This window comes from Thamnophis sirtalis, unplaced genomic scaffold (assembly GCF_051295495.1).
Source record: "Thamnophis sirtalis isolate CommonGarterSnake01/CBP01778 unplaced genomic scaffold, rThaSir2_p1.2 scaffold_1, whole genome shotgun sequence".
Taxonomy (NCBI): domain Eukaryota; kingdom Metazoa; phylum Chordata; class Lepidosauria; order Squamata; family Natricidae; genus Thamnophis; species Thamnophis sirtalis.
Window position 1 is genome coordinate 130,878,766 of NW_028261381.1, and position 22,251 is coordinate 130,901,016.

General features: G+C 36.6%; 1 protein-coding gene across 5 annotated transcripts in view; it reads right to left on the reverse strand.

The window, feature by feature from the left end:
- CEP128 (centrosomal protein 128) overlaps positions 1–22,251 on the reverse strand; it is a 190,554-nt gene that overhangs the window by 24,423 nt on the left and 143,880 nt on the right. For all 5 annotated transcript variants that reach the window (XM_087725051.1, XM_087725066.1, XM_087725042.1 and 2 more), the window contains exon 20: positions 6,760–6,783. In XM_087725051.1, the coding sequence (XP_087581177.1) occupies positions 6,760–6,783 (24 nt within the window). The remainder of the gene's footprint in view (positions 1–6,759; positions 6,784–22,251) is intronic.

The following is a 22,251-nucleotide window of genomic DNA, read 5'->3' on the forward strand; positions in this document are numbered from 1 at the left end:
TAGAATGCCTATGGAGAGTTCCTACTTTTGAGAGAGAAGCAATAAGGACTTAATTCAATTGGATTAAGCAAAAAACGAATCATTCTTCCTCTAGCCCTCTTAATACATAAATGCATGCATGGGCTGCAAAATGAGTTTGTGCAATACAGAATATCAAATTTATGTGGACATTTCACGAATGAGAGCTGTTCCTAAGATGTGGTGTGTGTGAATGTGTAAAAACAAATATATAAGAACTAAAATGGAGTTCAGAAATGCTCTTTGAAAGGAAGATAAGACCAAATCATAAAAGCATCTCCTCTAGATAAAATTTTAGACATGGAGGATATATCCAAAGATATATGATTGACATGATATATGCCAAACCTACTTTAGGATGCCTGGCAGATTCACAGCAATCCACTGTCTGCAGAAAGGAGCTATCTATAATGTTTCCCAATTTATTCCAACATCTCAATGATGATGACAATGCATTAAAGAAATGGTAACGTAGAGTGCCATTCCAATTCAGGTTGTGAATACAATCTGTCCAATAAGGGACTGGAAGATCCCTATCGAGAGATATAAAGTACTTGCAAGTTGTACCAGTCCATGCCAAGAGGGAAAAACAAATGACCAGAATACCTACCCTGGAGGATAGCACTTAAATGCTGGCATATGGAACTCCTGCCATGGAAGTCAAAAGAAATGGAAGAATTGTCACATGCTTGGTACTTTGTAATAGGAAACAGAGAAGCAGATGCTGACTAGGAAGGCTCTCATTATATCCCAGTTTCTCTCCACTTATTTTATGCAACTATGTTGAATGTGCATTAGAATTTTCTTTCACCTTGGTAATTTAGTGTTGAATGCTTATTGTTTTCTTGAAATCTATGCAATATCATGTATCACAGTGTGGCTTCATCAATGAATTCCTTGCCAATTTCCCATGAATCCAAGTAGGAAGTAACACTGGAGTTCAGGTTTCTGACTGAAGAAACTGAAAGATTTATCAATGAGAAAAGGAGACTGTAGAGCAAGAATAGGTCATGCATATGAAGCAGGCATATGAGGCAGCAGCTTTACATGAGCTTTGTGGGAAGTAAACATACTTGACCTCCAAAGAAAAAGGGGAAAAAAACCATCAAAGGATTCTCAGAAGCAGGTTCTTCTGATCCCAATAACTAATCCTTATGGACTGAGTGCACGTCTATGTTAATAACCATTTTTGTATCAACCTGTGGGGTTATATATGATGCCAGAACTATGCAGCAAATTGGAACTCTAGAGGCAGATTAAAAAAAGCCAGAAGGAGCCAGAAAATTTATAACAAACTTTATAGGAATGCAAAGGAATATGCGTGAACTGATCTTGAAGATGGTATAAAAACAGTTCCTCGAATGATAAAGATACATTGAGGCAAAAAGAGAGAAGGATGTTAATAAGCATCCCAGAATTCATATATGTGGTATCACAACATATGCAACAATCATTAATATGGGATCAGTCTTTCTACTTCACTTTAACTGATAGGGAACCATTCCCTAGTTGATAATGAAAGCCCAGAGAAATGGTACTGATCTTCATCACTGCACATTATTACTGATTTGAGCCATAGAAGATTAAGAACCCCAGAGGATCTCAAGTCTGATAGTCCCTGGATTGTTCACTGGGTTGCTTTTAATTCAGTGTGGGTTGTCAGTTCCCATATATTATGCTGAACCTATAGCTGCATCTTTCACATGAATGATGCAACCTTGTCAGTCTACCATCCTTAGAACTGTAGTGGCAAGAGTGCCAGTATCAAAATATTGTGGCTTCTGCTGTACAGTTCACAGAGATTACCAGAGAATTATTGGTGCCGATAGTTTCAATTAGAAGTTTGCTTCTTTCATTCAAAGTTCAGTTGAGAGAAAGGTTTCTTCCTGTTTTGGTGCTTTGATGGATCCAAGAAGGAATAAACTATACAGAACATCCTAAGATAAGCAACGTAATCTTTTTGAAAGTTAGGAAAGGACAGTAGAATTAGTTTGGCAAAGCCTCTACAAGAAGTTGCATCACTACTGAAACAGACAGCTAGGTCAAGAGGGGGAACATGTAAGGCATATTGGGACTGAAGGCATTTGCTAAGAAATTAAGGGGTCCAGTTTCCTTCCAGGCTTATTTCCAAAGAAGCACCTACACATAGGAAAATCAATTTGTGCTTGTCTGACAATAGCTTTGAAAATCAATTTTGCTCTTCTTGTCCAAACATCAAGTAGAACAAGTGACCATCAACAGGTAGTAATTTGAAATGGCAAGCACATTTACAAACTAGCACTTAGATAAGGTGGGAAAATCTTTATGTTCAATGCCTAGATCTTGTCGCATCAATAATTCCTCCAATTCTTCTGTAGCTTGTTTTTATCTTCCTATTACAGAGACAACTGAAAATAAAATGAAGTATTAATATACTGTTATCCTTAACAGAAAACATGGAAAATTTGCTGTAGTAGCTGACAAGGAACTGAGGAATAGTGTGGGTATATCAGCTAGGAACACATGCAATTGCGGGGTATTTGTTACCCCAAACTTCTGACCTATAGAAATCTCCCAAAGGGCTTTAGCAGAAGTGCACAATCCATAAATGTAATATGCAGAAATGATGATGAAGAATAAAACTCACTTTTGTAGATCACGGACATTTTCTTAAAAATTGGAAAAAGTCTTGGGGTGCAGCTAAGTAATCCTTTAGGTGTAAACCAAAAGATAAAGAAGCATTCCCATAATTTACAGTGACAGCAACAGACAGTTACTTATAACTTGGCTAGGAGTTGTAATGTTAAAGGCGATCCAAGAAAGATATCTTTCAAAGTAACTGTGATTATACATCAAATATAACATCAGAGTGCCTATGTCCAGGTTCAAAACAATTCTTTAAACGTTTCTGTCAATATGAAACAGAATAAAAAAAGAAAGCATAACTAAATTTCCATCAAAAAGTTATGAACAAAATAACAGAGTTGGAGGGGACACTGGAGGTCTTCTAGTCCAACCCCCTACTCAAGCAGGAGACTCTAGTATTTCAGACAAATTATTTTCCAAACTCTTCTTAAAAGCCTTCAGCGATGGAGCTGCGAGAACTTCTGAAGGCAGAAGTTTTACTGATTAATTTTTCTGTCAGGAAATTTCTTTTTATTTCTAGGTTGCTTCTATCCTTGGCTAGTTTCCATCCATTGTTTTTGTGCTACCTTCAGATGTCCTGTAGAATAGGTTGTCCCCCTCTTCTTTGTGGCTGCCCCTCAAATACTGCAACTGCTATCATTTCACCCCTAGTCCTTCTTTTCATTAGACTAGACATATCAAATTCCTGTAACCGTTCTTCATATGTTTCGGCCTCATTTCCCTAATCATCTTTGTTGCTTTTTCTGCATTCTTTCTAGAGTCTCCACATCTTTTTTATATTGTGGCAGCCAAAAATTGATGCAATATTTCAAGTGTGATCTTATCAAGACATTTTAAAACAGAACTAAAACTTCACATGATCATTATTATATTCCTCTGTTAATGCAGTTTAGGATTGCATTGGCTCACACTGCTGGCTCCTATTTAAGGGGTTGCCCACTAAGACTCCTAGATCCCCCTTGCAGTTACTTGTATTGAGCCAGATACCTGTGGCTCTATACCTGTGTATTTTTCTTGCCCAAGTTTAAAACCTTACTTTTCTCACCTCTGAATTTTTTTTTGTTAGATAGCGTCTGCCTTCTGTCAAAATCCTTTTGTATCTTGAGCCTATCTTCTGGAGTGTTGGCTATTTCTGCCAGCTTGGTATCTCTGCAAATTTGATGAGTTTCCCTTCTATCCTCTTGCTTAAGTCCTTTATGAAGATATTGAAGAGTACTGGGCCCAAGACAGAATCTTGGGGTAACTCACTGCATACTTTCTTCCATGTCAAATCAGTTCCATTAAGGAACATTAAGTGTGGTTGGTCAGCCAGTTAATCCATCTGATGGTGATGCTATCTAGCTTACATTTTTAAAAATCTTATTAAATAGTAGGTTGCGGTCTACTTTATCAAATGCCTTACTGAAGACCAAGTAAATTATGTCTACAGCATCTTGCTGGTTCACTAATGTAGTCACTATGTCAAAGAATGAAATAAAATTTGTCTGGCATGGTCTGTTATGGTCAAACACATGTTGGCTTGCCGTTATAACTTTGCTTGCCTCTAGGTGTTTGCAGATTAATTGTTTGATTATCTTTTCCAGGATCTTGCCAGATATGAATGTTAGGCTGTTAGTCGATAGTTCTGGGATCCATTTTCCCCTCCTTTTCTGTAGGTGGAAATCATGTCAGCTCTTTTCCAACTCTCTGATAGTTCCCCATGCTTCAGGATCTTTGAAAGATACTGTTCAATGGTTTTGAGATCGTATCTGCTAGTTCCTTCAGAAACCTAGAATGTAATCCAATCCTGCGATGCATCCATTCAGCACATGGTGATTTGAACTCATCTGAGGTGGACAGGTTCTCTTTTACCATTTTCTTGCCTATTTTGTCTTGCATCTCTAATCTGTCTTTTACAGTACTGTTTTTGATAGGTTGAGCTATTTTTTCCTTTTGAGTGAGGATGGATGCAAAGAATAAATTAAGTAGTTCCGCTTCCCCCCTGCTGCCCAGCTCTTCTTTGCCCTCTTCTCACTTTAATAGACCAATTGTTTCATTTTGTCTAGTTTTTTAAATGTTGAAAGAAACTTTAAAAATTATTTTTGACATTTGTTGCAAGATCATTGCAAGCTAATAATGTAATTTGTTGCATTACTTTTACTACAGATAAACCTTGACTTCTGACCACAATTGGGTCCAACATTTCTGTTGCTAAGTAAAGCATTTATTAAGTGAGGATTAGGATTGTTAAGTGAGTCACTGCAGTTGTTAAGTTAATAACATGGTTGTTAAGTGAATCAGGTTCCCCATTGACTCTGCTTGTCAGAATATAGCAGTAGTAGACTTATATACCGCTTCATAGGCCTTTCAGGCCTCTCTAAGCGGTTTACAGAGAGTCAGCATATTGCCCCCAACAATCTGGGTCCTCATTTTACCCACCTTGGAAGGATGGAAGGCTGAGTCAACCCTGAGCCAGTGAGATTTGAACCGCTGACCTGCTGATCTAGCAGTAGCCTGCAGTGCTGCATTTTAACCACTGCGCCACCTTGGCTCTCTCCACAGAGAATATTGCAAAAGGCAATGACATGACCCTGGGACACTGCAACTGTCATAAGTACAATTGGCAAGTCAATTGGCAAGCATCTGAATTTTGATCAGGTAACCATGGGGATGCCATAACAGTTGTAAGTGTGAAAATGATCATGTCATTTTTTTCAGTGACACTGTAACTTATTAGAGCCGAGGTGGCGCAGTGGTTAAATGCAGCACTGCAGGCTACTTCAGCTGACTGCAGTTCTGCAGTTCGGCTGTTCAAATCTCACCAGCTCAGGGTTGACTCAGCCTTCCATCCTTCCGAGGTGGGTAAAATGAGGACCCGGATTGTTGTTGGGGGCAATATGCTGACTCTGTAAACCGCTTAGAGAGGGCTGAAAGCCCTATGAAGCGGTATATAAGTCTAACTGCTATTGCTATTATGGTCACTAAGTGAACTGTTGTTAGTCAAGGATTACCTGTATTTATTAATTTTACTATTTACTACTACTACTACTATTATCTAAATAATTTTGAAATGCAAGATATGGCTGCATCTTAGTTTCAAGATTTTATGAACTAAATTTATTATTTACTGGATCCTTTTCAATCTGTTTTCTCTGCACTATAGTAATAAACCTGCCAATAATTCTATTTTTTTTTTAAAAAAAGCCTAATATAAGGGTATCATTATAAATTAAACATGTGCACACATGTACTTTATTCATTGTTCGGGAAGGCAAAAAGATGAGCAATACCTAATTTGTCTCATACAAGAGTCTGAATAGCAAGTAACAACAAGATTGTACCCACACTTGTTTCTGCAAGAACTCAAGAACCTCTGTCTTGAAGGGAAAATGTAATTTGCTATTGCCAAACTCCAAAATGGATGTCCAAATAAAGTTTTTCATACCCCAATCAGTATAATTACTTAGGTCAACAACTTCAGTTTCCCCAAGGCAATATATATATATAATTGCTAAGAATATTAAAAACTAAGCACACTCATCATTTTCAAGTATAAACAGTTTACATTTTTAATTGACCTTTAAAGTATGGATGACTTCATCAATGCAGTTCCATAGTAAGTCATCTCATGTGGATGTCCTGTGCTTTTGTACATATTATTTGGTTTATCACAGCTAACTGGCAAGAGACAATCTGGTGTAATGTTTAAGGCACAAAGCTAGAAACCAGAAGACCATGAATTCTAGTCTTACCTTAGACACAAAACCAGCCAGGTGACCTTGGGACGGTCCCTCACTCTCAGCCCTAGGAAGCAGGCAATGGCAAACCACTTCTGAAATCTTGTCAAGGTAATTTCAGGGACTACTCCAGGAAGTGACCATTAGGATCAATAGTAACCTGAAGGCATGCATGCTTGTGTACATTCATGCATACACACAAAACTGGCAATAACTCCACCTTTTAGAAATTAATTCACAGTTCGTAAAACTGTGACCAGAGATTGTAAAACCGTAATCTAGATGACTGAGAATCTCTATAGACAGGTTTAGACAACTATTTTAATATTACACATATATTATCTTTTAACAAAAAGAAGAAAATTTTTACTTAAAAGTAATTCATGAAAATGCAACTTACTGTTTCAAATGCTGATATTCGCTCCTGTATTGAAAGGAAACAATGAGAAAGTATAGTAAGATTGTGATCAAGATCAAAGACATAAATGTAGTAACAGAGTTGGAAGGGACCTTGGAGGACTTCTAGTCCAAACCCCTGCTTAGGCAGGAAACCCTACATCACTTCAGACAAATGGTTATCCAATATCTTCTTTAAAACTTCGAGTGTTGGAGTATTCACAACTTGTTCCACTGATTAATAGTACATCATTCAAATCTTAGTACAGAATATGCCCACATAGCATTGTGGTTTTTATTATTAAATTATATTACTGCATTTGTATTTGTTTTATTTTATTACTCATAATATTAATTTTAATATTAAATATTAACTGTGGTATTTTAATACAGTACTGTACAATGAGAATAATCCAGTCCTTTCAGAGCAACAATGGAATAGAAATCAAAAATGTTTTACTTAGTGGAAATTATTGGTTTCATGCATTGTATATTAAAGGTTTTCTATTCATTGTTTTAAAGTTAATTAACAATTCTATGTATGTGAAACAGACACTTTAAACCAATTTTCTTTTCAGAATCATGTTTCTTTGTTGCCTATACAACCTTCTGCTACAGGTTCATAATACCCTTATTTAAAGAATTGGCTTAGGTCATTCTACTCAAGGAGAAGCTGGCAACCCCAGCCCAATCATTTTTTTTCATGAAAGCCTTATACTGTATAGTTATTTATATGATTATGATAACAAATATGTCCAAATATTTTTGTAAAAAGCAGTATTGCTGCCGGAGAATTTGGTGTGAATTGTTGAAATACTTGGCATTACCTTCTATATAAGCCAAAGATTAACCAATTTGAAGGCCTTTAGGATGACATGAAGGATACTGAAGGAAAAGATGTATAGTTAATGGCTACGTAAAATATATGTCTTAATTTTGGATTGATGATTTCTTTAGGCAGAACAGATGATATTTACCAGCTACATATTTTACATTCTAGCTTTTATCATGTGACAGGAGAGATTGCTAAGTTATTTTCCCAAGCCTGCATATTATTTAAATAGCTGGAAAAAAAATCAGTGCATTTATATTGAGCTCAGACAAGTATGCATATTTTGGGGGTACTATGGTGCATTGATCTCATTCTAGGTCCTGTTGATATTAAAGGTACGCAAGGTAGACATGAAATATTTAGAAAGTTTCTAAATATTCTTGGTGGGGGCGGTATTTGCTTTGAGGAAAAATTTCTTATTCAGCACTCAAAAGTTATCTTTAGGAAATACCCTCATTTCTTTGGTTAGAAAAAGGTAAAGCTAGCAAGCCATGAACAAGTTGTTTAATAATGAATTTTTTCATGCAACTATATTGTTGAAGGCATAGTTCTAAAAGTACCAATTACTACACAATGAACCCAAGTAAGACAAATTGTTTTTAACAAATGAAAAATGGAACCAATTAGCAGATTGGGAAGGTAAAAATATCAATTGCCACCATGTTGTACCCTATTTGAATTCTTTTAATATTTAACAGCATCACAGAATCATATTAAATCGCATATTTGACCATATTCATTTTACAAATATGACATGCAACTCAGTTGATATAAATGCTGCTCAAAAACGAATGGAATTAATATGCATAAGTGTTCTGACCCCCTTCCTTGCTTGTTCACAAATGACAGCCAGACAGAACTTCAAAGGAAATATCTTTATCAGTCCCGGCTCAAGCTGGCTGCGAGCCCAAAATAAACATAGATAAAGTCTCTGGCAAAAAGTTACACAGCAAAGGCAAAAACAAAACTCTTACAGCAAACTAGGTTTACAGAAAGCAAATCACTTATCCAAGTGCCTCTTTGAATCATGAACACAAACTCGAACAGGAACAAAACTGAACTCACGAACAAACGAATGACAAATGACGTTGACTTCTGCAACTAAGGCGTGGCACCATCAGTCTTTTATCTGCAGGAGAAGACCCTAACGAGCAACAGCTGCTCATTATCCTGCATCCCAAAACAACTCACAGGTTTCTGCTGAGTCACAACACATAAGTGATTTGCAAACTACAGGTGAAACTTGAAAAAATTAGAATATTGTGCAAAAGTTCATTTATTTCAGTAATGCAACTTAAAAGGTGAAACTAATATACGAGATAGACTCATTACATGCAAAGCAAGATAGTTCAAGATGTGATTTGTCATAATTGTGATGATTATGGCTTACAACTCATGAAAATCCCAAATCCACAATCTTAGAGAATTAGAATATTGTGAAAAGGTACAATATTCAAGGCTCAGAGTGTCCCACTCTAATCAGCTAATTAAGCCATAACACCTGAAAAGGGTTCCTGAGCCTTTAAATGGTCTCTCAGTCTGGTTCAGTAGGAATCACAATCATGGAAAAGACTGCTGATCTAACAGTTGTGCAAAAAACCATCATTGACACCCTCCATAAGGAGGGAAAGCCTCAAAAGGTAATTGCAAGAGAAGTAACAATAAGGTAAGGCACAGGACCTTTCTGCTTCTTGTTAAACCAGTCATTTTGTTTCATACAAAAAGTGTACATGGAAGTACAAAACCTTTAACTGATGAAATATAGCCATTCATAAGTCCTTATGATTCCCTAAAAGTATTTTTTTTAAATAATCAATATTTCCTTCAACAATATTGGAGTAATCTGTGAACTTTTGTCTATTCAGAGACTTTATTTATGCTGCACAACATGGCAAACCTTAACCATTCTTGATATATTAGATCCTTAAATGGAGATTCATGTCATTCACCCATTTAAATCTACACCTTTTCCAATTTTATTTTTAACTTTATGTTATTTTTAACATCCCACGGGTGTTGACTATGCTCAAGCATTATGCAGTGAGACTGTTATATATTCAAAAGTGGAATGCTTCGTTACTACTCACAACAAAGCAATAGTTGGTGAAGATAATGGAACTTGAGGAGATGGCTAAATTAACGTTTTTGGTTGGAGATATATATATGTGTGTGTGTGTGTGTGTGTGTGTGTGTGTGTGTGTGTGTACGTACGTGTGTACGTGTGTACGTGTGTACGTGTATACGTATATACGTATATACGTATATACGTATATATGTATATATGTATATATGTATATATGTATATACACATACATACACATACATACACATACACATACATACATTTATGGTTGACTGGAAACCCGTTATAGACCTTTTGTATAAAACAGAAAAAATGTAGTTATGATTTGTGGTATGATGATTAGAAAAACTGGATAATAGAAAATTAATCTTTCCTTTGTAATCTTAATATACTCGTAACTGTACTTACATTTTCTAAGGTGGACTTTGGAAGCTTCTTCCTATTTATTTTTATTCCTTTTGTGCTTTTGCTTCTGTTTTCTTTCTGCCTTAACTTTTTATTAGTTTGTGTTAGTTTTCATGATTTTTGTAAAACTTTCAATAAAATTTTATACTAAAAGGCAAGCTCAAGCATTATTGGAGTATTTCAGCCTTTCCTCCTCCTACTTCCTTAAGTTGGATCTCCCCCCTGCGGTGGTATATGATTTTGATTAGTGAATAAAAGAAGCAGAACATAATAAGAATTGGCTAAATGAACAAGTTTTGGACAATGCTTAGGAAAAACTATACAATTTCGGAGTGTATGAATGAAGATGGATGCCAGTACGATTCATAGGAAAATTTCAGACATTTTATGACCCATATGGGTCTTATCCACCTACACAAATACATTGAAGATCTCAATAGCATTTCCTTACAATAACATATTAATAAATAAACCTATAAAACTGTCCTACATTAAATATATTAAGAAGATATATTACATTAGTATAAAGATGTAGTGTATGTTTTAAAAGTTTGCTCAGTTCCTCAGTAATGAGCCATAACAGTATTAGTTTATTTGTTTAATAATTTACCTCCTAACATAATTATCCAATTATGAGATTCCTAATAAGAAAAGAGTTAGTCTTAAAAATTTTGCTGTTAGGTCTGCATCATTCAGTATTAAATTGAGGTGAAATTGAGGATATATGTCTTCCATATATCTAATGTCTCCACAGAGAATATATTGGCATATCAGAGATAATACTGGGTTATATTCTGTCAAGTGATATTTTCTGGACTCTGAAAAAATATTTTCCAGAAGATAATTTATATTTGAAACGTACCAGTGCAATCTGAATACAAGTAGTCCTCAACATAGCAACCATTAGTTTGGTGACTTTTTGAAGTTACAACTTCACTGAAAAAAGTGACTTATGACCGATTTTCCCACTTACAACCATTGCTGCATCCCTATGGTCACATGATTAAAATTCAGATGCTTTGCAACTGACTCAGATTTATGACTGTTGCAGTGTCATGGAGTCATGTGATCACCTTTTGCAAACTTCTGACAAACAAAGTCGATGGGGAAGCCAGATTCACTTTAAGTTACTAACTTAACAACTGCAGTGATTCACTTAACAACTGTGGCAAGAAAGGTTGTAAAATGGGGCAAAATTCTTTTAACAACTGTCTTACTTAGCAACAGAATTTGTGGATTCAATTGTGGTCATAAGTAGTAGACAGTTCTCAATATGAATGTACATATGTGCCTGTGTTCATGTTTTCAATATATGTGCAAGAACATAATTTTCATTTCACACACACACACACACACACACACACACACACACACACACCAGCAGAAGGTAGAGAAACTGTTTTAGTTAAAAAGTCTTTCATGACAAGTGAGAGAAACTACTTGGGCATAATTAATTCCTCTCCTCACCAACCCCACTCATTCCTGAATGAAACTTTCAGCAAATGTCAAACATTCTAACTTTCTTTATAACTAACTGGACAACAAAAATTGTATTTGTAGAATTCCAGAATTGGAATTGGCTTCCATAGTATACAAATTGAAATTAAATACCCCAGCTAAACTGTATTCAGCCTCTGCTTGAACACATCCAGCAAATGAGAGCCCACCAACTCCCTTAGTAACTAGTTTTTCTGTCAAGCTAGTTTTTGTTGTTGTTAGTTGCGAAGTCGTGTCCAACCCATCGTGACCCCATGGACAACTTTCTTCCAAGCTTTCCTGTTGTCTACCATCCTCTTGAATCCATTTAGGCTCACGCCTACTGCTTCGGTGACGCCATCCAGCCATCTCATTCTCTGTTGTCTAGTTTTATCATTCCTTAAAGCCACAGAATTTAAGAAAACAATCTAGGACCATTATTCTATATGCTACAATGTACTATACAGAAAATGACCTTCTTCTGTGTGACATTCTAAATTACTTTGCTATCGAGTTATCTCTCCTTGTTTTTTTTTTTGTCTTTTCAAAGCAGATCTAGTTTCTTCAATTGTTCCTTACAGGGATGTAGTTTTCTACACCCTCTATAGATTCCTCTAGGATTATACTACTTTCCAAATGGAACACCGTTGATAAGAAGAAGCATCAAAATATTGCAAAAATTTTACTGTATGTTGTCATTTGTTTAAATGATGCAGAGCAATGACTTCTTGGAAGATTCTCTTCCAATGTCATAAACTGAATCAACTTAGGCTAAAAAATTAACAGAAAGTCTGAGTTAAATTTGATTGAAGTTGAAGCTAAATTTTTCTTGGACTTAACTGTAATGTTGAGGAAAAATATTTGCACTTATACTAATTATGCTATACCAACTATATTTCTAAATAAAGAGAAATATGGGGTTTTTTCCTCTTTCTCTCCCTCAAAATTTCATCTTGGTTGATAATAATATATCCAAAAGAAAATTGGCTTTTTAAAACAATCAATTGGTCACCCCAAATAATTCATGTTACTCTTTTCCTTAAAAATATAAGCAGGCAAAATTGGGATCCAGAAGAGAATTCAAGCACCCTCTGCTGGACTCTTTCTGTGCTATCAGAGATAACTTCAATGTCATTTGATAGGAATATGTTGCTTTTCAAAATAATATTTTTTTAAAAAAGCATAACTCTATCTAGGTTTCATCCACATCTACAAAATGATAGTCTATAGTTCATACAGAGCTGTTAAAAGACAGCCATAGGGGGATTGTTAAAACTGTAGGGGAACAAGTAAAATTTCTTGAGAATTTGATAGAAAAATTGAAATACTCAGTGTTTCTTTTCTTAATCACCCTTTGTAGTTAAAAAATAATCTTGTAGGTAAAGTAAAAAGTAATTTATAAAATGTGTCATATATAACTTGCTTTCCTTATAAGAATATGTTTTGATATACAGTATAAAAATGAAAAGTACTTTTTTCAGTTAAAGATTACAAATGTATTGATTGAATTTAATAGTTTGTTCTCTGCTTGTTTCTACCCAAACACCTGTTAGTTAATTTCTTAGTAAAACATTTTCGCCAATTGATCAACTGCTTTTTCATCTTAACCTTTAAAAAACATAGAAATATTTTGTAATTTATTTTTAACATGTTCAGGAGAAAAAGGAACTTAAATCATTTTCCCTGTACCTTTATTTGTTTACTCTTGCTTATATGCAACTTCAATCATCATAATTGGAAAATCATAGAGAGTAAGAATATATAAAACAGTTTAAAACAATGATATAATATTTTTTTCTAGGTTTTTCTTTCACAATACTAGCAACAAAGAGCACAGTATTCAATATAAGACATTACTTGAGTCATATTTCCCCGGTGTGGTGCCATTCATTTGTGTGGGAACTGAATTTCCCAGACAGCACAGACTTTTAATTGGAAATCCCAGACAGCACAGACTTTAGCTGGAAATCCAGGGCAGTGCTGAGGCCAATATAGCATCTTGAGGTCACTTAACAGACTAAGGCTACTCTAAACTCTCAACATCTGGCCCAAAAACACAAGAGGTGAAAATGTGATATGGATTTTCATATTTACCTAAAAAGGGAGTTTTTTAACAGCAATGAATGTGGTTATAGTATCATCAAACTGTTTCTGAGAAGATCCATCCCAACACTAGTTCTTTGACTGCTTAATTGGGCATGTTCAAAATTGACTTTTAAGCAGTCTTTATATAAAATATGGGTTTTCAGAAAAAAATACTTCAAATTGTCCCTCTCTGAGCATGGTTATAAATCTTATGTGATTGAGTTGCCTTCTTGGCTTTGTGACTCATTTGCCTCCTGTCTTCCACTAGGACCATGATGGCGAACCTATGGCACACGTGCCACAGGTGGTGTGCGGAGCCATTTGTCAGGGCACGCAAGACGTTGCCCTGTCAGCTGGTCATGTGCATACTGGCCAGCTGATTTCGGCCATTTGATGCCATTTTTTTGCTCTCCAGAGGCTTCTTTGAAGGCCCTCTAGAGGCCCGGAGGCCCTCCAGAGCCTTCAGGAGCTTCTCTGAAGCCTCCGGAGAGCTAAAACCAGCCCTACGAGCAAACCGGAAGTCCATTTCCGAACTTCTGGTTTGCCAGTAGGGGTGGTTTTTCACGCTCCGGAGGCTTCAGGGAAGTTCCTGAAGCTGGGGTGGCAAGGGAGACTGTTTTCGCCCTCCCCAGGCTCCTGTAAAGCCTCTGGAGCCTGGAGAGGGTGAAAAAAGCATGCCAAAATGGGGGAGGAGTGCTGGTCATGTGTGCATGTGCACTGAGGTCGTGCACAAAGAATTATGAGTGTGGCACGCCTGTGCACAACCCCCCTGCGCTTCCCTCACTTTTGGCACGGAAGCCAAAAAGGATTTGCCATCTCTGCACTAGGGGTAACACTGAAGAGCACCAAAATATTTTATTTTTAGGGCACAATTTTCTACTTTTATTCATAGCAACACTACTCTTATTATCTCAATGAACTGAAGTGCCATTGAAAATCTATTTTTGTTCTATATGGTGATCACAAACCAAGTAAGTTGTTGTCTTTTCACAGGTATATAAATTATTCTCTGAGCATCCTATTTGCCGGTTTTATTTTGCTATAAATTTGAGCTTAAAATTCAGTTGCTCAGTTCTGAGAAAGCAAAGTAATAAAACTTAATGATCACTGAAACTTAAATAAAAACTGTGCGCTTTAATAAGTTCAAGTTCTTTTATTCTCCTGAGATCTTACAGTGTAGTAAATTGAGAACTGCTCTCCTAATTGGCTGAATAACTCTACTTACCCTTTGGTGGCATGGTGAACACTAACATTATAGGGCAAAACTCATTTTATCTTGCCTACAATCAGTGAAAGTAGGTATTAAAAGACTCATTATTCACTCAACTTAGACAATGTAAGATTATTCTTTTCACAGAATACCTTTTCCCAACTTGTATAGTTCTTGGGTTTCAAATTATAATTAACGGATATTTATCTTCAAGTCTCTAGGCTTGAACCGAAAAAGTTTTCTCCTTGACACTTGGTTCAAGTTTACTTTTTTTTGTCTTCAGAGAAAACAAAATGTTCCAACTAGACTCTGCTGGAGTGAATCCTCTTCACCAAACAGTGAAATTGTACTAACAATATTTGGCTGTACCTATCCTAAATATTGTTAATATGTCAGAGATGCATTTTACTTCACGTTGCATTGACAAGGAAATGGGATTTGCTTCCGCATGGTTACCACTTACAGTTGTGGCTATATGTTATTTATTTATTTAAGTTATTTGTGTTCCACACTTCAGCAGGAAAGTATGGGTTTTAAACTCAGCAGAATTTGCGTGGAAAAGCATGGAGGCAGCTTTAAATAAGGAAATTAATAGCTGCAAATGGCATCTTAGCTTTGAATGGAAGGAAGGAGAAAGGAACTCTAAAATGTTCCGCCTTGATTCTCTTTGGTATAACTGGGGGATTCAGCATTCAAGTTCTTGTACAGTGCTGTAGAGATGTCAGTCACAGTGTGTACATGTGCTTCATCAATTTTGAAAAAAGCATTTGATAAAATAAGACACAGCAAACTACTACAAATCCTGAAACAAGTGGGACTAGATGGCAAAGACATCCGAATAATAAAGAATCTATATTGGCATCAGGTAGCAAATGTGAGAGTAGGCCAAAAATACTCAGATGATGCAGAAATATGAAGAGGGGTCAGGCAGGGCTGTATTCTGTCTCCATTGTTTAATATCTACTCTGAGTCAATTTTCAATGAAGCATTGATGCTGGCCTCAAAGTAAATGCTTCTCAGATCAACAATTTAAAATATGCTGATGTACAGTTCTGCTTGCCAGTAAGCATGAAGACCTTCAGCTCCTCATCAACAGAGTTTCAGAAATATCTGAAAAATATGGCTTAAACTTAACACCTCAAAACCAAGATCATGGTCATCAGCAAAGAACCCATTAATTTACCACTGATAAATTTGGAAGGAATACAACTAGAAAAAATTGAAAGTTCACGTACCTCGGTTTTAATTTACATGAAAGCTGGGACATGATCAGTGAAGTAAAGACAAGGGTAGAGAAAGCTTGAACAGTATTCTTCAAAATGAAAAAGGTCTTCTGCAGCCATGACATAAACGTAAGTCTGAAAGTCAGGCTTGTCAGATGTTACATCTTTTCTATCCTGGTCTAAGGAGTAGAGAGTTTGTCTCTGACAGAAAACCACTTGAAGAAACTAAAAGCAGTTGAAATGTGGATTTACAGATTGCTGTTACGTATAAACTGGGTTGACAAAATCACAAATAAGGAGGTGATAAGCCGCCTGGGAAACAAAGGGAAATCATCAAAGCCATTAAAAAGTGAAAGTTAGAATATTTTGGACATTGATACAACACACCGAAAAAAATGCGGCATCCTTCACTTAATCCTCCAGGGAAAGACTGAAGGCAGAAGAACATCATGGCTTCTAAACCTAAGGGATTGATTTGGACAAAACTCAGCAGCACTTTTTCTTGTGGCTGTTGACAAAAATAGGATTGCCAACATCCGATGATGGATATGGCACAAGAAGAAGAAGAAGTAGTGGGGAAAGAAAACTCTGTTAAGGTTTCAAGATTTTTTTGTTATATCCTTTATCAATAAAATAGAGTTACAATAGTTCTTGTGATGGAATTATAACATGAAAAGGAAAACAAGAACATCTAGATACCAATTCTTGAAGTTATTGAATAAAGTTCTTAGTTTCTTTTCTCATATCTGATGGATGACTATTAAAGGGGAATGGAGTAGATTTATTCCCTTCTACCTTTATTCTGCATCTGAACATTAATATCAGACCTCAATCTTCTAACCACCACAACAAAAATTCCTGCAAGACTGAAGTCCACCCATCCTTAAACAATAAAAATACCAACAAAACACATTCTACAATCTCTGTGGAATCCTTGGTGCTCTCTAATCTTGGTTGTTTCCTTGGACTACATAAAGACAGTTGTTTGCTTGAATTACCAAGAAGAAAACCACACTGCCACTAACCCTGGACCAGCAAGCTACTGTAGATAAATAGGGAGCAAACCCCACATTCACTAGCACTGATGATGCTATGTAGTTGGGTAATAAAACATCTGTAAGCAAGCAACCAAGCCCAGAGAGCACCAAGGACTGCAAACCAGAGCTACATACAATATATTTTCTAGGAACAAGTCCTGTGTTAAAGTTGTAAGATTCAAGACTATACTACCAATACCTGAAATTGGCACATTAGCTCTTATATTTACAATGTTATGACTGCACATAATCTTGCATACATAGCTCAATAAATGCATGCTCAATCTATACACAACAAAATAAAAGTATATATTATATATCCTTGCAGTTTGAGTGACCTTGATTCATTCATTCAGTCAGTCTGTCCATCTGTCTGTCTGATTTAGAGGTTAGAAAGAATAACATTATGACTATGTGCTAGAATGGAAAAAAACTAAACACCACTGCAGCTTATATTGCTTTCAAAATTTGGGAAGTAATTATAGTGGCTGTATCCAGTGTTCATAAGACCTCAGAAGGAAGCCTGGATACAGTTCTGGGTAAGAGGTCTGTTAATAGCTTGGAAGAGATTCAGAAAATAACTTTGAGTATAATAAATTATCTAGGAGACAGATCACATGAAGTCAAAAGTAAGACACAGCTTATGAAAATCAAATTAAAATGGGATATTTGATCCTCTTTTAATTTTTAAAAGTATCAGTTTAAATATACTAAATAATAATAAAGATAAAGACAATACAGTTTTTTTCAACATATAAATAACAACAAAAAAGTCAAGGAAGCAATCGGTCCACTAAAGAAAAAAGATGGCAAGGAAGTAACAAGCAACAGAGAGAAAACAGAACTGCTTAACTCATTCTTTGCATCAGTCTTCACACACAAAAAAACTATTGCCAAAATATCAAAAACATAACTGTAAAAGACAGAGTAGAACTAAAAATTAAAATAAGCAAAAAATGGAAAGAGAACATCTGTCTAACTTGACAAATATAAATAACTGGGACCTGATGGATTGCATCCCAGAGTTCTGAAGTAGCTGGTAGGTATAATCTCAGAACCATTGCATCATATCTTTAAAAAATCTTGGAGCACCTGGGAACTACCAGAGGATTGGAAAAGAACAAACAAACCCAGGAAACTACAGATCAATCAGCCTAACATCAAGACCTGGAAAAATATTGGAATAAATAATCAAAAAAATAAATCTGTGAACATCTAGAAACAAATAAAGTTATAATTAGTAGCTAGCACAGGTTTATTAAAAGCAGATCATGCAAAACCAATCTTATTTCATTCTTTGACAAAGTGACTAAATCAGTAGACCAGCAAAATGCTGTACACATAGTATATTTAGATTTCGGCGAGGCATTTGACAAAGTAGATCATAACCTAGTTCTTGGTAAGCTTAAAAAATGTGGGATAGACAGCATCACCACCAGATGGATTCATAACCGACTGACAAACCGTACTCAACAAGTATGTCCCAAAGGAAACTGAGAATCTCCACAGACTTTTACTTAATGATAGTCCTTAATGGTACTACATCGGAATGGAGGGAAATAAGCAGTGAGATACCACAAGGTTCCGTCTTAGGCCCAGTGGTTCCACCACAAAACCGCGGTCGACTAAAGCGCGCTCGACGAAACCGCGTACCTGACGTCATCACAGCGCGACGAAAAAAGCACACTGTGAGTGGTAAAGCTAAAATTAACGCGTAAACCTAAACCTAACCTCCCAAAACCTAACCCTAAACCTAACCCTTAACCTAACCCTAAACCTAACCCTTAACCTAACGCTAAACCTAACGCTAACCCTTAACCTAACCCTAAACCTAACCCTAACGCTTAACGTAACCCTAAACCTAACCCTAACCCTTAACCTAACCCTAACCCTAACCCTAACCCTTACCTTAACGTGAATCGGCTTGCTTTAAAAGCGCTTTTTAAAGCGCCCTTTTTTCTCCGCAGTCGTTGTTGTCGCGCTGCTGATGACGTCAGCGACGCGCTTTAATCGGGCGCGCTTTAGTGGACCGCGGTTTTGTCGTGCCACGAGGCCCAGTATTCTTTAATACCTTCATAAATGACTTAGATGAGGGAATATAAAGGGAACTCATCAAATTTGCAGATGACACTAAACTGGCAGGAATAGCCAATATCTCAGAAGGCAAGCTCAGGATCCAAAAAGATCTTGACAGACTTGAACCCTAGCCAACAAAATGAAATTTAATGTAGAGAAAAACCAGGTTTTACACCAGGGCAGGAAAAACCAAAGGTACAAGACAGATTGCTTGAATACAACTTCAACTGTGTTGATAAAATGGTGACACGTATAAGTCAAAGGAAAGAAAAAAAATGATTACTGAAATTCTCAGTTTACAATTCAACCTTTACAAATACATTTTACTAATGTTTAAGAAAATGCAAAGAGTTAAAATATAACTTTATGCAGCTATTAGAGAAATAAATATGGAAACTTGCTAGAAAGAGTGATTTTGAAAGCAAAAACAATCTTCTAGATTTTTAAAAAATGCTATGGAAATTTTTCTTACTGCCAGAAAACAGTGTATTAATATTATATTCGTATATTTTAAAGAAATGATTTTTAGTTTTTTTTTCAGAAGCAATGTTGTCTGTTCTGTTCTTAACATGTCAATACAACTCTGTGTGTGTGTGTGTGTGTGTGTGTGTGTGTGTGTGTGTAAATGTGTGTGAATTTCCAAAATAAACAAATTACATACAGCTTTGGTTATGTATATGTGTATGTGGAGGGGGGGGTAGAATCTCATTTTGTTGATGGGTTGGATCCATTACCCAAAGGCCGCAGGAAAACAACCTAAATTTCAGTTGTGGTCTCAGATATAGATATAGACAACAGCAAACTCTAAAAAACACATGGGAAATTCTACAAGCTGCTTAAGTTGGCTTTATTATATAATTATTGGCTTCCAACCAGAAACCAATACTCACCCAGTCCAAGTGCTGAGCCATCATTGTCAAACCACAATGAAACACTTTGTGAAACAAGTATTGTGGGGTAGTCATAGTTTAATCTGTAAAGGTTAAAAGGTAGGATGTGGGGAAGTACCATCTAGCTCAGACATGTTGTTTTAAAAAATATCATCAGGCTCTTAGGCTAGGGAATTAAATCTGGGCTCGGAAACATTCAGATAACTAATGTAATCCTGGGTTTTTAGTTCCAAGTAGCATATATTAAGATATGACTTTGAATTAGATGGTTACAGGGGGGTACATTATATTACTAAGCCTTACATTCTACCTCCTATTAATAGGCATCACAGTACAGTCAGTAGTGGGATTCATCTGGTTCGCACCGATTTGGCCGAATCTGTTGTTACTTTTTTGCGTAGTTCAGCAAACTGGTTGTTTCCACTGGCTGGCCCCACCCCACACACCGGGCTTGCCATTCGGTGGGGGGGAGGATGTAGGGGCATGACTGGTAGCCACGCTGATCAGCTGGGAGGCAGCAAAAGATTGGCTGCACCAATGAGCTGGAAGGCTGATCAGTCAGTTCAGTTAGACCTTCCAACTTCATGAGATCTTTTTCCCCTGAGAAGTTGGAAGGTCTGACTGAATTCTTTTTAAACTGGTAATCACACGGAAGTGAGAATTTTGCATTATCGTTGCTTTGGGATGGGAAGGAAGTGAGGACTTTGCATTATAATGCAAAATCCTCACTTCCACCCCATGCCAGAGCCATCATAATGCAAAATCTTCAGTTCTACCCCATCCCAGAGCAACCTGCTTTCCAGCTCCGTTCTCCTCTGCTCTTTGTTCTTTTTCTCCCCCAAAAGTTGGACGGGTCTGACTAAACTTTTTTAAGTTCAGTTTTTAAGTCCTCACTTCTACCCCATTCCAGAGCCATCATAATAGCAATAGCACTTTGACTTATATACCGCTTTACTGTGCTTTACAGCCCTCTCTAACGGTTTAGAGTCAGCATATTGCCCCCAACAATGCAAATTCCTTACTTCCACCCCATTCCAGAGCAACTACCATTCCCTCACTAACCTACTTTCCAGCTCCATTCTCCTGTTTGCAGAGCAACAAAAGAAGACCATGTGACTACCAATTTAAAAAAGGTTCAGTCAGACCTTCCAAGTTGGAAGGAGGCATCTGGAGGCTAAAACATATGAAGAACGGTTGCAGGAATTGGGTATGTCTAGTTTAATGAAAAGAACTAGGGAACACATGATAGCAGTGTTCCAATATCTCAGGGGTTGCCACAAAGAAGAGGGAGTCAAACTATTCTCCAAGGCACCTGAGGGTAGAACAAGAAGCAATGGGTGGAAACTAATCAAGGAGAGAAGCAAGGAGAAATTTCCTGACAGTTAGAACAATTAATCAGTGGAACAACTTTCCTCCAGATGTTGTGAATGCTCCAACACTGGAAGTTTTTAAGATGAAGTTGGATATCCATTTGTCTGAAGTGATACAGGGTTTACTGCCTAAGCAGGGGGTTGGACTAGAAGACCTCCAAGGTCCCTTCCAACTGCTATTCTATTCTATTCTATTCTAATTTAGAATGAAATCCACTGGGAGCCATCTCTTAAAGGCAGGCTCTGAGTCCCTCTAAACAAAAAAGTGTTTATTGATAGAAGAGAATATTTGTAGCTCAGGGTTGAACTGTTGGATCTTTGGTGCTCTCTGAGCTGGATGGTTTTCTTGCAGATGTTTCATTTCCAAACTAGGTAATATCATCAGTACTAGAAGGGAGTGGAGTTTGCTCTTATTTTTTTATACTAGTGGTTTATCTTGACTGTGTTGATCAGTTGCTTCACAAACAGTGTTTTGATTGGTGCCAGGTATCTATAGACTCAGGCAGAGAAGGGCTATTCTGCACTCCTCCCTTAAATGTTACAGAGTTTCCCAGCATTCCTTTAGGAACCTCCAACATGCAAAGTTGGTTGGTTACTCATCCTAAAATGAATCCTCTTTACCTGGAGCTTCAAAATTTGCTGTTTGCTGGGAAGATGTGTAGCTAAAAGTCTACATTTAGTATACATTTGACTTTGGGGATATTTCATCATAACAAAGTGTATTTTCTTTGCAGTCCACACTCATTGCTTGATGGATCTGGATGTCATACAACGAAGTCCACATTTTGTAAGTAACCCCCGCTTGTAAT